Source organism: Mus caroli, chromosome 4 (genome assembly GCF_900094665.2).
Source record: "Mus caroli chromosome 4, CAROLI_EIJ_v1.1, whole genome shotgun sequence".
In the NCBI taxonomy this organism is placed as follows: Eukaryota; Metazoa; Chordata; class Mammalia; order Rodentia; family Muridae; genus Mus; species Mus caroli.
The window spans coordinates 116,342,739-116,361,919 of NC_034573.1; the positions used below are offsets into that span (position 1 = coordinate 116,342,739).

The window sequence follows — 19,181 nt, forward strand, 5'->3', positions numbered from 1 at the left end:
AAAAAAAAAAAAAAAAAAAAAAAAAAAACCCACAGAAATAATCTAAGAATATGTTTTCCCTGAGTTTAATCCCAGGTGTGAGATATGGGGCTTTTTCAGATTGTCCATGGCAGCTGGCCATGATTAGTCTCATGCTCTAGAACGGGTGTGGTTTTGCCAGCAGCAGATATGTCTGTGATTGTGTGATGTTTGGAATTTGGGAGACTCTTGAGGGTATATCAGAGGTGGGAGTTGCTGTCGGTCACAGTTTGTTAGATAGTTGTGCTTGAAGAAGAAACAACAAGAAGAAATTAGATATCCTGATGGTAGTGAAGATCAAACTTGCTCCGAGGAATTTGACACCCCCAATTGGCAGGAAGCAGTCTAACGACAATGCCCAATGCCGTCCTCTTTCCCCTCTATCCTTGATTCTCTCCTACCGAGTGTTAGGGGGTTGAAAAGATAGAAGAAGGGAGGTGGAGAAAGGTGGAAGGAAAGGAATCCACAAAGTACCATAAGTCTGGCTACACAGAGTCCTGAAACCTGAGGTGGAGATGGGGGAAGACAACTTTTCTGGTAGAGACAACTGCAAAAGACACAGATACTAGAAATCAGGAGTGCCGGCTGGTGGACGTCAAGGTGGCAGGGGCATTGATGGTAGCCTAGATCCAGAAGGGCTTTGGGACCACTTTAGAGCGGTAGAGCTTCAGTTGAGCCTTTTCTAGTAAAGGACTGTTGAAAATTTTTGTTTTAAGCAGGGAAATGGCTCACTCACTCACTAATTTTAGGAAGTTCAAGCTGATAACTAGCACAGCTGATGCCTTGTATGGATTTAAGATTAAAATTAGAGGGCTGGGCATGATACCGTGTGCCTGTAATTCTAGCACTTAGAAGGCAGAAAAGGGCTTAAAGTTCAAGGCTACCATGGGCTATGTAGCAAGTACTAGACTAGCCAAGGCTACATGGCCAAGAACATGTTTCAAATACAGAAGAAACAGAAAAAGGGGTTGAAGAGATGGCTCAGTAATTCAGAGCATGTGCTGCTCTTACCGAGGATCCAAGTTCAGTTCCAGCACCCATGTCTGGGAGCTCATACCCATCTGTAACTCCAACACTAGGGGATCTGATGCCTTTGGCCTCTGGGGGCACCTGTATTCATGTGCACTTACACAGGCACACATTCATGTGCACTTACACAGGCACACATTCATACATGAACGTAACTAAAACTTTGAAATAGATTTCAAAAAGTAGAAACAAGAACGAAAACAATGGGGCCGGTGAGATGGCTCAGTGGGTAAGAGCACCCGACTGCTCTTCCGAAGGTCCAGAGTTCAAATCCCAACAACCACATGGTGGCTCACAACCATCCGTAACGGGATCTGGCGCCCTCTTCTGGAGTGTCTGGAGACAGCTACAGTGTACTTACATATAATCAATAAATAAATCTTTAAAAAAAAAAAAAAGAACGAAAACAATGATCTATCACAATTTCTTTATCTCATAGAGAAATGAATGTAGATTTAAATTTAAATATGTTATTCCTATCCTTTATGAGGGCACAGGAACCTAGTGGGAATGAGAGCAGTGGACCAGAGCTACTGGCATAGACTTGAGCTGGGGCAGAGGTTTTCCACTTGAAGAGATGAGATACTAGGAAGATGGAGGGAAGGAGAGTAAGGGATGGGTGAGTCAGGTAATAAAGGCGAAGGAAGTGGCTGCCTCACCTGACTCCAGGCTGGAGAGCTTGAGAGTCGTCACATTCTCTAATTATGAATGAAGACACTTCCTTGATGTTATTTTAGGGCCTCGGTGAAATCTTCCTACTCAGCTGTTTTATTTTATTAGCATCAATAGTGATCTGCCTATTTCTGTTCTCTTTCTGCTGGTACCACCTGTTGCTTCCAACTTTACCGAGTCACTATTAATAGGAGGCAGACTCAGGCTTTCACTGTTCTTTCGTCTGCTAGTAGATACACCATCTTTTAGAGCTGGGGTTTTACTGCTGGTAATTGTTAGAGGCACAATAAGAAGATTTTGTTTCCTTCTCTAGGGAAAGTAAAGAACACATGTAGGCCATAACCATACAGCCAATGGCATGGATCTGAGTGCATGCTTTTAAGAAGTGAACCATTGGCTCAGTGTGATGCTGTGCATTTATAGCCTCAGCTCTTAGATGGTGGAGGCAGAAAGATTGATACTTTAAGATAAGCCTGGGCAACGTGAGACCCTGCCTCTAAAATAAACAAAATAATAAGATCCAGCAAAAAAATAAACTTTTTATATTATATTCTTTAACTAATCTTGCCTCTTTTTTGGTTTTTTGTTGTTGTTGTTTTTGGTTTTGTTTCTGAGACAGGGTTTCTCTGTGCAGTCCTGGCTGCCTGGAACTCACTCTGTAAACCAGGCTGGCCTAGAACACAGAAATCCGCCTGCCTCTGCCTCCCAAGTGCTGGGATTAAATGCGTGCACCACCACCGCCTGGCTAATCTTGCCTCTTTTAAAAAGTTATTATTTGTTTGATTTTACGCGTATGTGCCCGAATGTATGAGTGATCCACGTGTGTGCAGAAGCCCCTGGGGTCAGAAGAAAGCACTGAATCCCTCAGAATGGTACAGGTAGTTGTGAGCCACCGTGTGGGTGCTGGGGGCCGAAACAAACCCAATCCCAGGTCCTCTGCAACCAGTGCTCCAAACCACTGAGCCACCTCTCCAGCTCTAAATTGTACTTGTTTGTTGAGACAGTGTCTCAATGTGTAGCACTGGCTGACTTGGAACTTGCTGTGTAGACCAAGATGGCCTTGAACTCACAGAGTCCACCTGTCTCTTTAATCCCAAATGCTGGAGTCAAGGTATACACCACCACATCTGGATCCAGTTAACCTTTTTAATAGCTGAAATGAAGGCAGTTGGTTTTTTGTTTGTTTGTTTTATTGTTGTTGGTGGTGGTTTTTCCCTACTGATTTGATACTAAAAAAGGAACTGAGGGCTGCAGAGATCTCAGAGAGTAAAGGCACTTGCCACCAAGCCTGTTGGCCTGGTAATCCCTGCACCCACAAGATGAGAAGAAAGGACTAAAGCTTGTCCCCTGACATCACACAGGGCCGTGGCATGCATTCCTACACACACACAATAAATAAGTAATACAAATTTGCTATTAAAAGTCTGGTTTTAAACCAGAGAGAGAGAGAGAGAGAGAGAACAGTGATAGATTACAGTGTATTAATTTTGTGCAGGTCTTAGTAGCAAGGGGAGTTTGGTTTTTCTGTTATTTTCCTCACTGCTGTTAAGCTGGAAAACTTATTCTTAACTGGGATCCTCACATGAGCATGGCACACTGACATACTGGCTCACATTTGGGTTTAGAATTGGAAGCCTTGAAGCAGCGTTTCTGGAGGCACGCTAACCCAGCAGCCAGTCGCAGGGCTTGTCAGACGGTGAATGTGAACATCATTGTGAAGGACTTGGGCACTGACGGGAAGGAGGAGCTGAAGGCAGAAGTGGTACCTGTCACTTTGGCAGCAGAGAAGCTGGAGGGAGCAAGCCACACAAAGCCAGGTATTTGTCTTTACTCTGAAAAGCCTGTGATAGCAAGTTACAGGACCTTTTTCCTTTGGAGACTTTAGAGATTGGAACATGCCTTCAGGATGATTTGAAGGTGGCACGGAGAGAGATGGGGTGGGCCAGATAGCTTCAATTTTTTAAAAATAGTACTTCCCTAATTATAAAAAGTAATAAATATTCACTGTAGAAAAAGAGAAGCCAGGCATGGTGGTGCACACAAGTGCACATCCCAGCGTTTGGGAGGCTGAGGCAGAAGACTTACCACTTTTACTATATTACTTTTTTATTATTATTATTATTATTACTACGTATTTTCCTCAGTTACATTTCCAATGCTCTCCCAAAAGTCCTCCATACCCTCCACCCCAACTATATTACTTTTTTAACTGTTTGTCTTTATGTAAGTAAGTGTATCACTGTTTACCTCGTGACTTCTGAGCCAGAGACTTTTCCAGTGCTGAGACTCAGACCCAGGGCCCCTTGCTTGCTAACCACATCCCTATCCCTTTGAGCTAGAGACTTCTGAAGCTTCGTTCCCTTCCCTTCCCTTTAACAGTTACTCATAATCGCCTGGGTGCAGACACTCTCTTTTATACTATTCCATACTGAAATAAGTAAAAGCCTAGAGTACTAAAGTCTTGGGTTTTCCTTTTGGGTGTTCAGAATACAAATAGAGTTTGTATTAAATTGCTTACATTTGTATTAAGTTGCTTAAATTGCATGGTTATTTCTTGTGCCTTGTAGCCTGTCATACCCAAAGCATGTCGCTATTTTTCTGTTCAGGTGAAAAACTGCAGATGTTGAAAGCTAAGTTGCAGGAGGCAATGAAACTCCGAAGGCTTGAGGAGCGGCAGAAGCGCCAAGCATTATTTAAATTAGATAATGAAGATGGATTTGAAGAGGAGGAGGAAGAGGAAGAAATGACAGATGAGTCTGAGGAAGATGGAGAAGAGGAGGTGGGAGAGGAGGAGGAGGAGGATCAAGACATTCAGGAGGTTTGGGAAATTATATAATCTTGTTACTTGGCTATGATGAATATGAGAAAGATAAGAGTTAAGGTTTACTTATTTATGTGTATGGGGGTTTTGCTTACAGTGCCTACAGAGGCCAGAGGAGGGTACTGGGTCCTCTGGCACTGCAGACATGGGTAGTTGTTAGCTAGGTGCTGGGATCTGAAACAGAGTTCTCTGGTAGAGCAGAGAGTGCTTTTAAGTGCTGCATCATCTTTCCACCCCCCAGTGTATGTGTGTGTCTATGCATGTTTTGCCTGTATGTATGCGTGTATGCCATGTGTGTAATTGGCAGATGGATGAAAATAGCTATCTGTGTATATCCTCTAAGCTCAGCACATACAGTTCTTTTGGCATTATTGAGTACCTGCAGTTCACAGCTGTGTGGGTCCTGTTTCTGCCTGTTAGTTTATGTATTTTAATATAGTGCGATATTGGAAATAACTTTACTAATAAGGACTTTTCTGACTGTCATTGATTGAGATTGAAAAGCAATTGTTCCTATTTAGGCTGAGGTCAGGAAAAGTTCTCAGGCACAAGGTCTTTCTAAATTCTTCCCATTCTTAGTAAAGGGGGTGTTTATGGAAGAACCTCTGGCCCTGTCCCATAGTAATTTTGCAGCTCAGGGAAGGCTGGTATCCATTATATGGCTATTCGGTGTGAAAAGAGCTTTCTTTTCAGTTGAAAGACATTGTAAGTCCTTAACCCTGAGTAAAGAAAGAGCAGGGAGTGTCTGAGCTGGGCAGCACATTGTATTGTCTGTGCCTGACTATGATGCACAGTCATCTTTCCTCTAGACTGACTACTTTCCTACTGCCTTAGTAACATGCCAGTATAATCGTCCTTCATAACTTTGTAGCAATTTGAGGTGTATGGAAAGCTCTAAAAGCTAGGCAGGTGTGGTGGCACTCAACATTTAATCCTAGCATTCAGGAAGTAGAGGCAGATTGGTCTCTGTAAATTCAAGGCTAGCCTGGTCTACAGAGTGAGTTCAGACTAGTCAGGGACCCAGGCCCACGTGGTGAGATGCTGTGTGAAAAACAAAGAGAAGAAAAAGAAAAACCCCACTGTGTCAGAGGAGTGAGATCACTGATAGTGCTTGGACTTGGTTAGTTTCCAGTCACCTTTTCAGGCTTGAGATGTAACCTATAACCAAGAATCCACATCTCAGGCTAGGAGTGGATTTACTTTTAACATTTTTTTTTTACTTGTATTATTATTATTTTTACATGATTGGCATAGACTACAGAATATCTTCTTGGTAGTGAAGATACAGAAACCAAAGATGAAAAAGAAACAGATAAAGAAAATACAGACACCAGTAGTGACATTGGCAAGTCTGTTGCCCTCTGTGTCCCCAAGCCTCTCTCTTCAGACTCCACCTTACTTCTGTTTAAGGACAGCTCTTCTAAGATGGGGTAAGTTCTTATAAGGAAATACAAAATTCTTTTGGATTTCTGAAGACTTGTCTTTCTTAAAGGTGTGTGAGTGTGTCTGTGTGCGGGTGCCTGAGGAGGCCAGAAGAGGGCACTGGATCCACTGCAGCTGGGAACCAGTCTTGGGACCCCTAGAAGAGCAGTGTGCACTCTTAACTAAAGGCCGTTTCTCCAGCCCATCCTTGAATTTTTTTTACAAGAGAATAGGAAGGAAGAACTCAGGCAGTTTACTGTTTTATTTTGTAGTTACTTTCCTACTGAAGAAAAGTCAGAAACAGATGAACACTTGGGCAAGCAGTCTGACAAACTGGGTAAGTAAGTAGTGATCCTTATGTAGAACGCTTCTTTAGTTCTGATATGTAAGGCCATAGTCTCAAAGTTTCTTCCTTCCTTTTTTATTCTATTGATGGCACATTCTTACATGTAGCAATGACAGGGATTTATGAATTAAAATAGTTTTCATGGCCCATTTTTTGAGTTACTTTTGTTTATTTTTTTAACATTGACTTACTTTTACTCTGTGAGCATGAGTGTCGCACCTGTGTGAATGCGCGTGCCTGGTGCTCACAGAGGCCGGAGCGGGTCCTGGACCAGGACTTACAGATGGTTGTGAGCTATCATGTGAGTCCTGAGAATTGAACCTGGGTCATCTGTAAGAAAGTAAGGGCCCTCCAGGCCCTGGGCTGCATTTCTATAGTTGACCGTGGACATGGGGTAGATCCTGAGTGGGTGTGTGTTGATTTGTTGATTGAGGGAAACATGAGATATTTCTATGCAAAGATCAAAGAAAAGTATGTATTTAGACAGAAGAGAAGGAAGAGAACGTCCGCGTGTCACTGAGCTCAGAGTAATGAGCCCTAAGTATACAACGCTCTTGTCAGGATGACTTGGAGCCTAGAACTTAAGTGGTTTGCCAGTGAATTTCACCTGTTCGATTCTCCACTCTCTTTTCTAAACAAATGTACCTCGTTCCTGTGTTCAGAATGGTACCTCTCTCCTCTCCTTTAGATGAGGATGACTCGAGTTCACTGCTAACAAAGGAGAGCAGTCACAATAGCAGCTTTGAGCTGATCGGTTCCACAATTCCATCCTATCAGCCTTGCAACAGACAGATAGGCCGTGGGGCAAGTTTTCTCCCTACAGCAGGATTCAGATCGCCGTCCCCTGGGCTGTTCCGAGGGAGTTTGATCAGCTCGGCTTCTAAGGTAAGGCGGGGAGAGTTGTTCTCATCTCTGTTCGCTGCCCACATTGCTAAATAGAGTGTGTCCCAGCCAACCAACTCCCACCACCGAGGTGCTCAGCTTTAGAAATCCACCCGCTTCGTGTATTAGCAGGCGTTCTTGCTTACAGGTAGTTTTCCTCGGGCTCTGTTGACAGTACATTGTCCTCCTCACTGCGGTTGCCTGAGAGCAGATGACATATTGCAAGTAGCAACTTCTGTTGTTGTCGTGACACTGGATGGCATTTGTGAAATGTTTTGCTTTTGTTTTTGTTTTGGTGCCAGAGTTCAGGAAAACTGTCTGAGCCTTCACTTCCCGTAGAGGATTCCCAGGATCTGTACACCGCCTCCCCAGAGCCTAAGACACTTTTCCTAGGAGCAGGAGACTTCCAGTTCTGTTTGGAAGATGACACTCAGAGCCAACTGTTGGATGCAGATGGGTAGGTAGTTTTGTGTTTCTGTGGGTGGGAAAAAGGCTGGGTGCTGCTTAATTTTGTTTAAAAATAAAATGAGCTTCTGTCACTCCATCTGCGCTTTCTCTTCTGAGAAAGAGAAGGTGTCCTGGCCATTAGTCTTATATTCCACGAGTTTAAACAAAGTCTCCAGAAAATAAAATGTAAATACCCCTTGCTGGCATTCCTATCCTCTGATCTTATTTCATATACACAGTCCTTGTATTATAAGGGCTTTCTCTGTTCATCCCTTTGTGTTCTGATTGTTGGGTAAATTAGGATATAGCACCCATCCCTGATCTATCATTAGAAGCCACCTTTATACCTTAGAAGTTAGTCTTTATACCTCACCTTTTGACAAGCTTTGCCCATCCTCCTTGTCTAGGTTAGCATGAGGCTAAACTTGTTGCCTGGGTTGAGGCCCAGTGTTAGTTACTGGTCTTGTGGCTCTGACAAGATCCTGAGAAAGCCTCTAAAAAAGGAGGTTTACTTTGAGTGCCGGTTCCAGTGGCCATCATGTGTCACAGCAGAGCAGTCATGCCAGCAGGAGCACGGGCATGGGGCACATTGCCCCCACTGTCAGGAAGAAGAAAGAGATGACTTTCATCTTCTTTTCTCCTGTTTAGTCAGTCCCTGACCCTGGCCCATGGAATGTCCCACCCACCGGTAGAGTGGATCTTCCTGCCTCTTTTAGTCTAATCTAGCTAATCCCTTGAAGACACACCCAGAGATGTGTTTCCATGGTGATTCTAAGTCCCTTCATCTTGAAATTCACAATCTTCACATTTAGCGTCTTGTTTTTCTTTTTATAATTTTTCAAAATTATCTTTTGTTTATCTTGTGTGTGTACATGTGTGAGCACAGATGAGCTGCCGTATACATGAGAAGGTCATAGGACAACTTGCTGAAGTTCGTTCCCTCTATCATGTGAATTCTGGGAATGGAACTGAGCGCCTCAGGCTTTGCAGCGAGTGCCTTTCCCACTCAGCGGTCTTGCTGGCCACGTTCAGCTTCTAACCCTGGTGCTGGAAGTCAGGAGGTTTTTACCTGTCATTTGTCTCTCCTCTGGGTAATTTCCGACACTTCACTGTACTCGTAGATTTTTAAACATTAGAAATCACCGCCATCGCTATCAGGCTGTGAAGCCCCAGTTGCCGCTGGCCAGCATGGACGAGAATGCCATGGATGCCAACATGGACGAGCTGCTGGATTTGTGCACTGGACAGTTTACATCTCAGCCTGAGGAGAAATGTCAACCAAGGAAGAACGACAAGAAAGAAAACATGGAGGAACTTTTGAATCTCTGCTCGGGCAAATTTCCTTCTCAAGGTAAATGTTCTGCGAGAGTGTCCAGGTTAGCACAGCTAGAATTCAGTCAGCTTGTGTCACTGTCCCTGGAAAGAAGCTCTTGCCCCTCTCTGTAAGTGCACAGAAAACAGGGATGTGATGGAATCCTGTCACTTCCTCACCTTTACAGTGACAGTGTCAACTTAGGACTGCTTTAACTTCAGCATCACAGTGCATAACTTAATCTCTCTATGGAGGTTAGAACAGTGTCTGGGGAGTAAACGTTGCATGCTTGCTGGAACAGGAAGCGGGCTCTATGAGGTAATTGGATGTTCACTTTGTTCATGACTGTCTTCCTGGGGCTCAGCACACAGTAAATATGAGGATGGATTTGTTGAAAGAATGGATGGTGAACTTTCCCACCTAAGAACTGAATTGAGCTGGTGGATCGCTTCCTTCCTTACTGGCCTTTCCTTGTTGAGGTAGATGCCTCCCCAGTGGCTGCACTGGGGCTGAGGAGTCAGGAGAAGGAGAGCAGCACAGAAGACCCGATGGAAGAGGCGCTTGCTCTTTGCTCCGGCTCTTTCCCAACAGACAGGTGAGTCTCAAAGGTTGTTGGGAACACAGGAAGATGAAACCCTAGGCTCCGCTGGCATGGTGACGTACACCTTTAATCCCAGCACTCTGGAGACAGAGGCAGGCGGATCTCTGAGTTCCAGGACAGCCAGGGATACACCGAGAAAACAAAAGCAAAACAACCACCTAAGCAATCCTAGGATCCGATTCTCTGTGTTTAGCAACAAGCTAATTAACTTTGGGAAAGGCAGATCTTTTAAGGTGACTACAGTTTTTATATAAACTAAGTATTGGCAAAAATCAGGGAAACCTCTGTTTGTTCTGGTGAGCTGCTAGGGAAACAAGTACAGTAGTTTCTCAGAGCTGATAATAGAATTGCCATCTGATCCAGCAGCTCCACTTTGGCTCTAGAGAAGTCTGAGTGGTGGCACATGCCTGTCACCTCAAAAAGAACCTCAGAAAGCCTATTTGTGGTATGTGCTTAGAATCCAATAGTCTAGAAACAGGCAAGAAAATCAAGTCAGGCCAGGTAAGTGGCTCAGTGGGTAAGGATAGTTGACACCAAGCCTAAAGACCTGAGTTCAATCCCTAGTGTCTAACATGGTGGGAAAGAACCAACTTCCACAAGTTGACCTCTGGCCTCTTTATGTAGTATAGTAGTTATAATGTGTGTGTAGTTATAGATGCACGTGCCTGTACATTCACACACAGAAAATAAATAAATGTATAAATAAATGAAGGCAAGAAGGGTAAGGTCAGCCCTGCTACTCCTTTCTTATACATAAATGAATAAAACAGGTTTTTATAATTTGTGTTTAACATAATTTGATAATAGCCAAAATAAAGAGGAAGTGTGGCTGCTGACTTGTTAAGGTTATTGTTGCTGTGATAAAACACCATGACAAAAAGCAAGTTGGAAGGGCTGGAGAGATGGCTTAGTGTTTAAGAGCACTGACTGCTCGTCCAAAAGTCGTGAGTTCAAATCCCAGCAACCACATGAAGGTTCACAACCATCTGTAATGACATCTGATGCCCTCTTCTGGGGTGTCTGAAGACAGCGACAGTGTACTCATCATATAATAAATAAATAAATTTTCTTTTTTTTTTAAAGCAAATTGGGGGGGGAAAGGGTTATTTAGCTTACTCTTCCTCATCACTGTTCATCATCAAAAGGAATCAAGACAGAAACTTAGGCAGGGCAGGAATCTGAAGACAGGAGCTGATACAGAGGCCATGGAGGAGTGTGCATACTGACTAGCTCAACCTGCTTTCTTATAACCCAGGACCACCAGTCCATGATGACCTCAGTGGGCTGGGCCTTCTCCATCAGTCACTCATTAAGAAAATGCACTACAGGAGCTGGAGAGGTGGCTCAGTGGTTAAGAGCACTGGCTGCTCTTCCCAACAACCTGGGCTCGATTCCCAGCAATGGCATGGCAGCTCACAACTCTCTATAACTAGGCTTCTAGAATCTGACATCTTCACACAGACATATATGCCGGCAAAACACCAATGAGTATAAAATAATAAAGTGAAAAGAAAAAGAAAATGTCCTATACACTTGCGTACCACTCTGTCTTATGGAGGCATTTTCTCAATTGAGGCTCCCTCCTCTGTGATTATAGCTTGTGTCAAATTGACATAAAACTAGCCAGCACATCTGCTAAATAGAATTTATATGCATTAAATGGCTTTAAAAGGAAGGAAATTTGTTTTTGTTATTTGAGACCAGGTCTTCCTATGCAGCACATACTGGCCTGGAATTCACTGTTAGTTCAGGCTGACCTCAAACTAGTAATCCTCTGCTTCATCCACCAAGCGTGTACATCACATCCAGCCAATAGGAAGGAAATTAGGACACATGCTTCAACATGGAGGAACCATGAAGATATGCTAGGAACAAGAAACACTTGTCACTGAGGGACAAGTGCTGTATAAGTCTGCCTGTATAGTCACTGCAGTAAGCAGTTTGACAGAGACAGTGAGACTAGATGGCGGCTGGAGAAAGAGAGGAAGCTGTGTTTAGTAGGCATAGAGTGTTTACAGCTGCAGGACTTCGGAAGTTGCTTATATAATAGTTTCAGCATAATGTTTTTCTGTTTTGTTTTGAGACTAGGTCTCATTCTGTAGCCCTGGCGGACCTGGACCTCACTCTGTAGACCAGATTAGCCTCAAACTCACAAAGATCCTACCTGCTTCTGTCTCCCAAGTGCTGGAATGAAAGGCCTGGACCACTACACCCAGGGATGACTAGCCTTTCTGGTCAGTCCACCCTGAGCATCCTTATCTCTGCCTTATAAGGCTGTAGTTACAGGTGGGCCACTCTGCCAACCTGGCACTGATGTGGGTTCTGGTTTCAAAACTCCAGTTTTCACAGTAGCAGAGTAAATGCTTTAGTCCTCAGGCTCAAAACACCTTTTTAAAAAGGCAAAATGCCTCATCTCCTGCTTCCTAGGAGAAATTTCTGGTGCTGATGAGTGTCTTAAGTCCTTAGCTTGGCTGGCTGCTTGTGGTGTGTTTCAGTAACTTAGTGTTTTGTCTTCTAGGGAGGAAGAGGGTGAAGAGGAGGAATTTGGAGACTTCCAGCTTGTTTCAAAGGAGAATGGATTTGCTAGTGACGAGGTGAGTGAGGAGAGCACAACCAAGCTCCACACGGTGCTCCCCTGCCTTTGTTCTTGAGAACTGAGCTTAGCGTCTTACCAGAAGCAGTGTCCCGTGATGAGGCATGGGGACAGAACTTTATAAATCCTCTTGTTGCCTTCTGGTTTTGTCTCATGGTGCTGGAGCTCAAACCCGGGACCATGTGCCCGTAATCCTAGTACTTTAGGAGGTTGAGGTAGGTTTGTGAGTTCAAGACCAGCCTGTGCTACACAGCTGGACTGTCTACAAAGTAAACAGTTTAGGAACAGGGGAAGGCGCACACGACTCTGTTCCGTGCTCCAGGCGTGGCAGCACTCCCTTACTGTGATCCCTGTTGTCGGCCTGTAACTGAGTTTGCTGCTCTGCCGTGGCAGGGTGAACACAGTGACTCCAACGATGAAGACCTGGCCCTGGACCTGGAGGATGATGAAGAAGAGCTCCTGAAGCAGTCTGAGAAGATGAAACGCCAAATGTAGGTGCTCTGTCCAGCTTTTAGACAGTTCTCCCAAGTTGAGGTATAGCCTGCTACCTTTTTACATAAACTTGCTGGTTTGGTTTCTGCTTTTCGAGATTAACATTTAAACCATTAACATTTCATGGCCTCGAGGCAAATGAGATGACTGAGCAGGTAAAAGTGCTTCCTGTGCAACCCTGACTGCCAGGAAGGCAGTCTAGATCCCGTGATGAAAGCAGAAAACCAATTTCGAGAGGTTGTCCTCTGATCCACACCTGCGCCATGGCGCACATATGCACATGAGTAAGTTTTTTAAAATCCTTCTGTGGCCACTTCTTGTTTTGTTTTTTGGTTTTTGAGACAGGGTTTCTCTGTTTAGCCCTGGCTGTCTTGGAACTCACTCTGTAGACCAGGCTGGCCTGGAACTCAGAGATCCGCCTGCCTTCCCACCCCCCACCCCCCACTGGGATTAAAGGCGTGCACCACCACGCCTGGCTTCTGTGGCTACTTCTTGAGTACTCAAAGATGGTTCTGTTTCCTTAAGTGACATCAATACCAAATATTTCTCAATTCCTCCCAGACCCAATGACATTTTCAGTAGCATTGCTTCCTACTCTCGTCGTGTCCTGGAATAGTCTCTCTCTACTCAGGTGTGCTCTGGCTGTTTGTTAGATAGGTATTAGTCATGTGGCCCAAGATCAGGAGAACTGAGTCAGTCCCTATGCCCTAAGACTATGCTGATAACTGACATTGGCAGGAACTGCTCCTATGAAGTCTGTCATTCCTGGTTTTCTTGATTCTCATCTCGGACAAATGGCCCGCTTAATTTTTTTATATTTAAAATATTTGTCACTCATGAGAGTAAAACTTTTATTAGAGTATTCAAAAGAATGTATGAGCTAGGGATATAGGTCATTTGGACTTGCCTTGTATGAATGAGGCCCTGAGCTTAATCTCTACCACATACTACTAAAAACATAGGTGGATGGGTGGGTGGTGGGTAAGCTAATGGAGGGATGGACAGATGAACAGGGATTGGCAGTGAAGCTCAATAGTAAAGCACTGCATAGTATGTGTAAGGTTCTGGTTTATCCCCAGCACCACAAACGTGAAGGGAAGGATGGGGGTGAGGGAGGGAGGAGAGCAGGGAGGGAGCTGTTGATATCAATTGGCCAGAATGTATGTGAAAGCATTGGTAATATATTTCCTCATAACATCTGAGATTTAAACAATTTCTCTGTGTGTTTCACTTTGCCTCTTGACTTTCCCTCATAGCATATCCACAGTATCATAATTTTAAAGCAGTTTCACAAAGATAATTTGATAAAGATCCAGTAGCTTATAGCATGTGCATGACTTTTCCATTCACGTCAGGACATCATATTGATCTCTTATTAGATTTATATTGTTGCTTTTGGCCTGTCATTTCATCCTCTTAAGATCCAGCTGGGATCTCATTTGTCACCTGTCTCTTTAACTTTTTTGTGTAACTTTAGAATATAACCAGGTCTTCCCCCCAGAAGTAGTAGTATTTGTTAAACTTTATTTAACTGCAGAGATTTTCAAATCAGTCCTTAAAGAATGGCAACCAACCGGGCAGTGGTGGTGCACGCCTTTAATCCCAGCACTTAGGAGGCAGAGGCAGGCGGATTTCTGAGTTTAGGCCCGCCTGGTCTACAGAGTGAGTTCCAGGACAGCCAGGGCTACAGAGAAACCCTGTCTCGGAAAAAAAACAAGAAAGAATGGCAACCAAAGATGAACTGTCAGCAACATTACTGAGAAGCCTGGGAAGCCTGGTGACTAATGGCCATTGAAGGAACTCTACAGGAAGCCTAGCATTTAGAGGGAAAATACAATATATCTCTGATTAAGAGGTCATCTTTCAAGCTAGGCACAGTGGCCGTGCATTTAATCCCAGCACCGGTCTACACAGTGAACTCCAGGACAGCCAGGGTTACATAATGAGAACTTGTCTCAAAAAGCAAAATAACTCATCTATCAGACCCACCAAATTTCTGCTCCTTGTGACCATAGAGAACAGGACTTTGAAGGCTGCCTTCTTAAAGAGAATGAAGTTAGAAAAATTAATAGGCTGGCGGGTGGTGCAGACCTGTGACTACCTACTTGAATGCTCATCTGGGACAATGATACGTCAAGGTCACCCTGGCCTACAGAGTTTTAGCTATCCCAGGCAACTTACCAAGAAGTATCTCAAAATGTAAGAGTAGAGCTGAAGTATCGAGAACAGCCTCACTTGTGCAAGGCTATACACTCAGTCTCCAGCACCTCACCAGAAAAGAAAATAGAAAAGACAAACTGTGATTGTGTGGACAACAGGGAGTTCTGGTCTTGCTGTATCAGACTGTTCTCTAAGCACTGATGAGTTTAAATGCAAAACAAGTAAGTTTGCACCACCTAGCAGGTGCTCCTAAATACGTAGTGAAAACTACGAGATTTCTGGGACCAGGTGACGGCTTTAGGTAAAGCTAGTGGCTGTGCAAGCCTGATGGCCTGAGTCCGATCCCCAGAACCCACCTATTGGAAGGACGCAAGCAAGCCAGCTGGGTGTGTCGGTGTGCATTTGTAATTCCCCACATCATAAGAGATAGGAGAATGGAGGACTGGAGAGACGGCTCAGTAGTAAAGAGTTAAGAGGACCCAGTTTCAGTTCTTAGCACCCACATGGTAGCCCTCAACCATCTGTCACTCCAGTAACAATGGGATCTGACATCCCCTTTTATCTTCTGTACACACTGCAAGCATGTGGTGCACAGGCAGAACACTCATAAAATAATCAAGTAATTTTAAATGTTTTGGTTTTGGTTGGTTGGTTTGGGGTTTGATTGATTGATTGATTTTTTTTTTTAATTTCTGAAAGCTTTTATTAATTTATTCCTCCCAAAAGAACAACTGCAAAGGTGTTGAAAAGTCAAGATTTTATTGTTTTCATAACAAAATTGGCTTAGAACTGGATCACTTGGCCCATTCTCTTCTTGTCACCTCCCAGTTCAAAATGCTTGCATCTCTTAATAGCCAACATCCTCTTAGATCTGCAGTTGGACTCAACACATTCCAGTCTCAGCACAATCTTCTTTGTAGTTTTAGCCTTTTTACGGAAAATAGGCTTAGTCTGCCCACCAGAGCCACTCTGTTTCCTGTCATAACGCCGCTTTCCCTGGGCATAAAGAGTCCTTGCCCTTCTTTTACTGTGTCACGTTGTGGGGTGGGTGCTTCCCGCATTTCTTGGAGAATGTCCAGCGGGTCTTAGGCACGTTCACCATGTTCGCAGGATCGCTATCAGCTCGGAAAGAATTGATTGATTTTTAAACAGAGTCAGTCAGAATGACCTGGGAGCTTGGAGGCCAGCTAGCCTGGACTATACAGTGAAGCAGCTGAAATAGAGATCCCATAACACAGTGGAAGCCTAAAGCCGCCACCCACAAGGTGTCCCCAGACCTGCATACAGGCACTCACACACAAAATACATTTTTAAAGTTTTCTGGCTGTAGAATTGCCCAAGCTAGGTTGAATCCATCTCCTACATGGGAGCCAGTTGGTCTCTCTGAGCCTCCTTACACGATTTCTATACGAACAACTCTAGATCCCTCCAGAAGGAGTGGCATTTTTAGGGTTATAGCTTCGAGTCTCCTTGCGTCTTAGGCGTTCTCTTTATTAGCTAGCAAATGACAAGAGGTATAGGCTAATGGTGTCACCTGTAAAGTACAGCAGCTGGCACACGGTCTGGGTTAAGTGTCCAGCGTTTAAATATCAAGAGTACTTTATATTATCAAAGTGTGTTATTATAATTGAAACCTACTATTAATGGTTCTACGTTCTGCTTTCCTTTATTACTAACCCTTTGGCTGTTCCCACATGTATATCATGCATTCTGCTCACATTCCTGTGCCCTCTCTCATCCTCTCCAATCCTGACAGCTGTCACCCCACCCCTCACCCCACTAACCCTATCCTACTTTCAGCTTTGTTTTGGCTCTGATTTCCTGGGTTTGATGAGGGCTGTCCTGTGGGGCTGTCCACTGGGACAGGGATAACCATGGGGGTTTTCTGCTTTTCTTACTGTATCCATATTCTGTGTGTGTCCGCTGTCTAGTCTCTAATGTTTCCAGTTGCTTTCTAGGAGACTGAAGAAATACTTGGAAGACGAGGCAGAGGTGTCAGGCAGTGACGTGGGAAGTGAAGACGAGTATGATGGGGAGGAGATTGATGAATACGAAGACGACGTCATTGATGAGGAGCTTCCGTCTGATGAGGAGCTGGAGAGTCAGATCAAGAAAATACACATGTTAGTATTCTAACGAGCCCTTCTAAGCAGCAAGACGCCCTGGGGCAGCCTTGTTACCAGGCAGAATGGTCCTGGTGTCCGACACCTTGTTTCTGTTGTAGGAAAACCATGTTGGATGATGATAAGCGACGACTACGGCTATATCAAGAGAGGTACCTTGCTGACGGGGATCTACACAGTGATGGACCTGGACGAACAAGAAAATTCCGATGGAAACACATAGGTATCTTGGTCCTTTAGAAAGAAAGGATTCCAATGTACATATCTGTCCACTTTAAGATGGTAAATAGCAATCAGAACTAAACCAGGAGGCTGAAGATAGATGCTTGCCTAGAACACAGATGCTCTGAGCTCTATCCTCAGTAACACATTAGAAAACAACTGGGCATGGCCCTGTGCCAAGGGCCTGCCTCAGCTTGAAGAGGGATTCTGACAAAAGGGGTATCTGCGAGCAGTGTCAAATCTTGGGTCCAAGCTGACAGTCTGTGTTCTGCTCCAGAATGTTCTCCTGTGTTCTGCTCTCCAGACAGTTCTCTTGCTATTCTAAAAACTCTGTGGATAGTTCATCTCTTGCAGATCAAAAGCCCAGTGTTTTTATTTTACATATTAATTCAGTCATTACTCCATTTTGATTATCCCATGACCTCAGCCCCTTGATTCTTAGAGAAAACAAGCACTAACACAGACAGTAAGATAGCTGGGTGGGACCTCGCCCTGAAATTACCATTTTGATCATGCCTGTAAACTAGCTCCGTCCCAGGCTAACCTGGAACTCAAGAATCTACCTGCCTTTGTAAACATAAACAGAAAACTTAGCTGAGTGGGATCTTGCCTTACAATCACTGCTCCCTAATTTTCCTCATCTCCCTCCTCAGTATCTTTCTGACCAGCTGGCTCATAGTGCAGCTGCCTCTGCCCTTTAGATCCATGAAGCTCCTTATACAATTCATATTGCATCCTTATATTTTGTGTAGTTGAGAAATTATGTATTTTTGAACTCATTTTCAGCATTCTGTCCCACAGCCTTAAGGGAGTCCTGAGGGTCATTTTGCTGAGACATAGACATGTCCTTGCCTCCCAGACTCATGCTGTCTCTGATTATCATGGAATCAGTACCTTGGCAGAGGACATTCCTCAAAGGAGGACTGTGAAAATATGTACATTGTTAAACAAACAAGCCTCTCATCCCCAGGAAATGTCAACACTTGACACTCGTGGAGGCTCACGCCCTGCTGGCTCTGGTCAGGGGCAGAAACCATGTCAGACTGTCCCTTCCATGACCAAGCTGGACTTGGCAGCAGTGCCTGCCTATGAGCCTAAGGTTTGGGAGGTAGAGGGAGGACAACCGGGAGGCAGGATCATCCTTAGCTCCATAGCAAGTTCAATGCCAACCTGGATGCTTGCAACCCTTTCTGGAAAACAAGCACAAACAGAAAAAAGCACCAGGCTGTGTGGAAGATGTGGCTGTATCCACTGATTTCCTTTTGTGGCTGGGAAAGGTTTATGTCAAAGCGTTCACAGATAGGGGTTTGGTCTGTGTCTGTCTGAGCACTCGTCTGAGGATTCCCCAATGCTAAGCTCCTTACCTCTCTCCTTTAGATGATACCTCCCAGATGGATCTGTTTCACAGAGACTCCGATGACGATCAGGTTGAAGAACAGCTTGACGAGACCGAAGCCAAGTGGAGGAAGGAACGGATTGAGCGAGAGCAGTGGCTTCGGGAACAGGTAGAAGAGTCCAAGAAAATAGCCTGTTCTGACTTCACCTGCCATATAAACTTAGCAACAACATATTTAATCCTTTTAATCTTGGGGTTTGCTTCCCTCACACTTGCCACACACACACACATACACACACACACTGAAAAGGTCACCATAAGTAACTCTCTGGCTAACTATCCAATGTTAAAAAACATGTATTTTAGTAATAGGAGTTTTATCACATTCCTTTAATCCCAGTATCTGGATGGCAGAGACAGGTAGATCTCTGTGAGTTCCGTATGTGCACGTGGGGTCAGGGAGAGGGGTGTGTTTGAGTACAGTGCCTGTGGAGGCCAGAAGAAGGTGTCAGGTCCCCTGGAGTTAGAGTTCCAGGCAGTTGTGAGCTAGCTGCCTACATGCATGCTGGGAACCAAACCTGGGTCCTAGAGAGGAGTAGCACATGTTTCTAAGCACTCAGCCGCCCTCCTCACCACTCAGACATCCTCCTCACCACTCAGACATCCTCCTCACCACTCAGACATCCTCCTCACCACTCAGACATC

General features: G+C 44.5%; 1 protein-coding gene and 1 pseudogene across 1 annotated transcript in view; one reads left to right on the plus strand and one right to left on the minus strand.

The window, feature by feature from the left end:
• The window catches only part of Clspn (claspin), a 36,754-nt gene that overhangs the window by 12,032 nt on the left and 5,541 nt on the right, over positions 1-19,181 (plus strand). The window contains exons 9-21 of the mRNA XM_029476407.1: positions 3,345-3,536; positions 4,326-4,537; positions 5,795-5,970; positions 6,235-6,299; positions 6,997-7,193; positions 7,493-7,647; positions 8,759-8,988; positions 9,433-9,544; positions 12,069-12,144; positions 12,537-12,634; positions 16,754-16,918; positions 17,020-17,141; positions 18,518-18,645. Coding sequence (XP_029332267.1) covers positions 3,345-3,536; positions 4,326-4,537; positions 5,795-5,970; positions 6,235-6,299; positions 6,997-7,193; positions 7,493-7,647; positions 8,759-8,988; positions 9,433-9,544; positions 12,069-12,144; positions 12,537-12,634; positions 16,754-16,918; positions 17,020-17,141; positions 18,518-18,645 — 1,928 coding nt within the window. The remainder of the gene's footprint in view (positions 1-3,344; positions 3,537-4,325; positions 4,538-5,794; positions 5,971-6,234; positions 6,300-6,996; positions 7,194-7,492; positions 7,648-8,758; positions 8,989-9,432; positions 9,545-12,068; positions 12,145-12,536; positions 12,635-16,753; positions 16,919-17,019; positions 17,142-18,517; positions 18,646-19,181) is intronic.
• On the minus strand, positions 15,579-15,897 carry LOC110292797 (annotated as a pseudogene).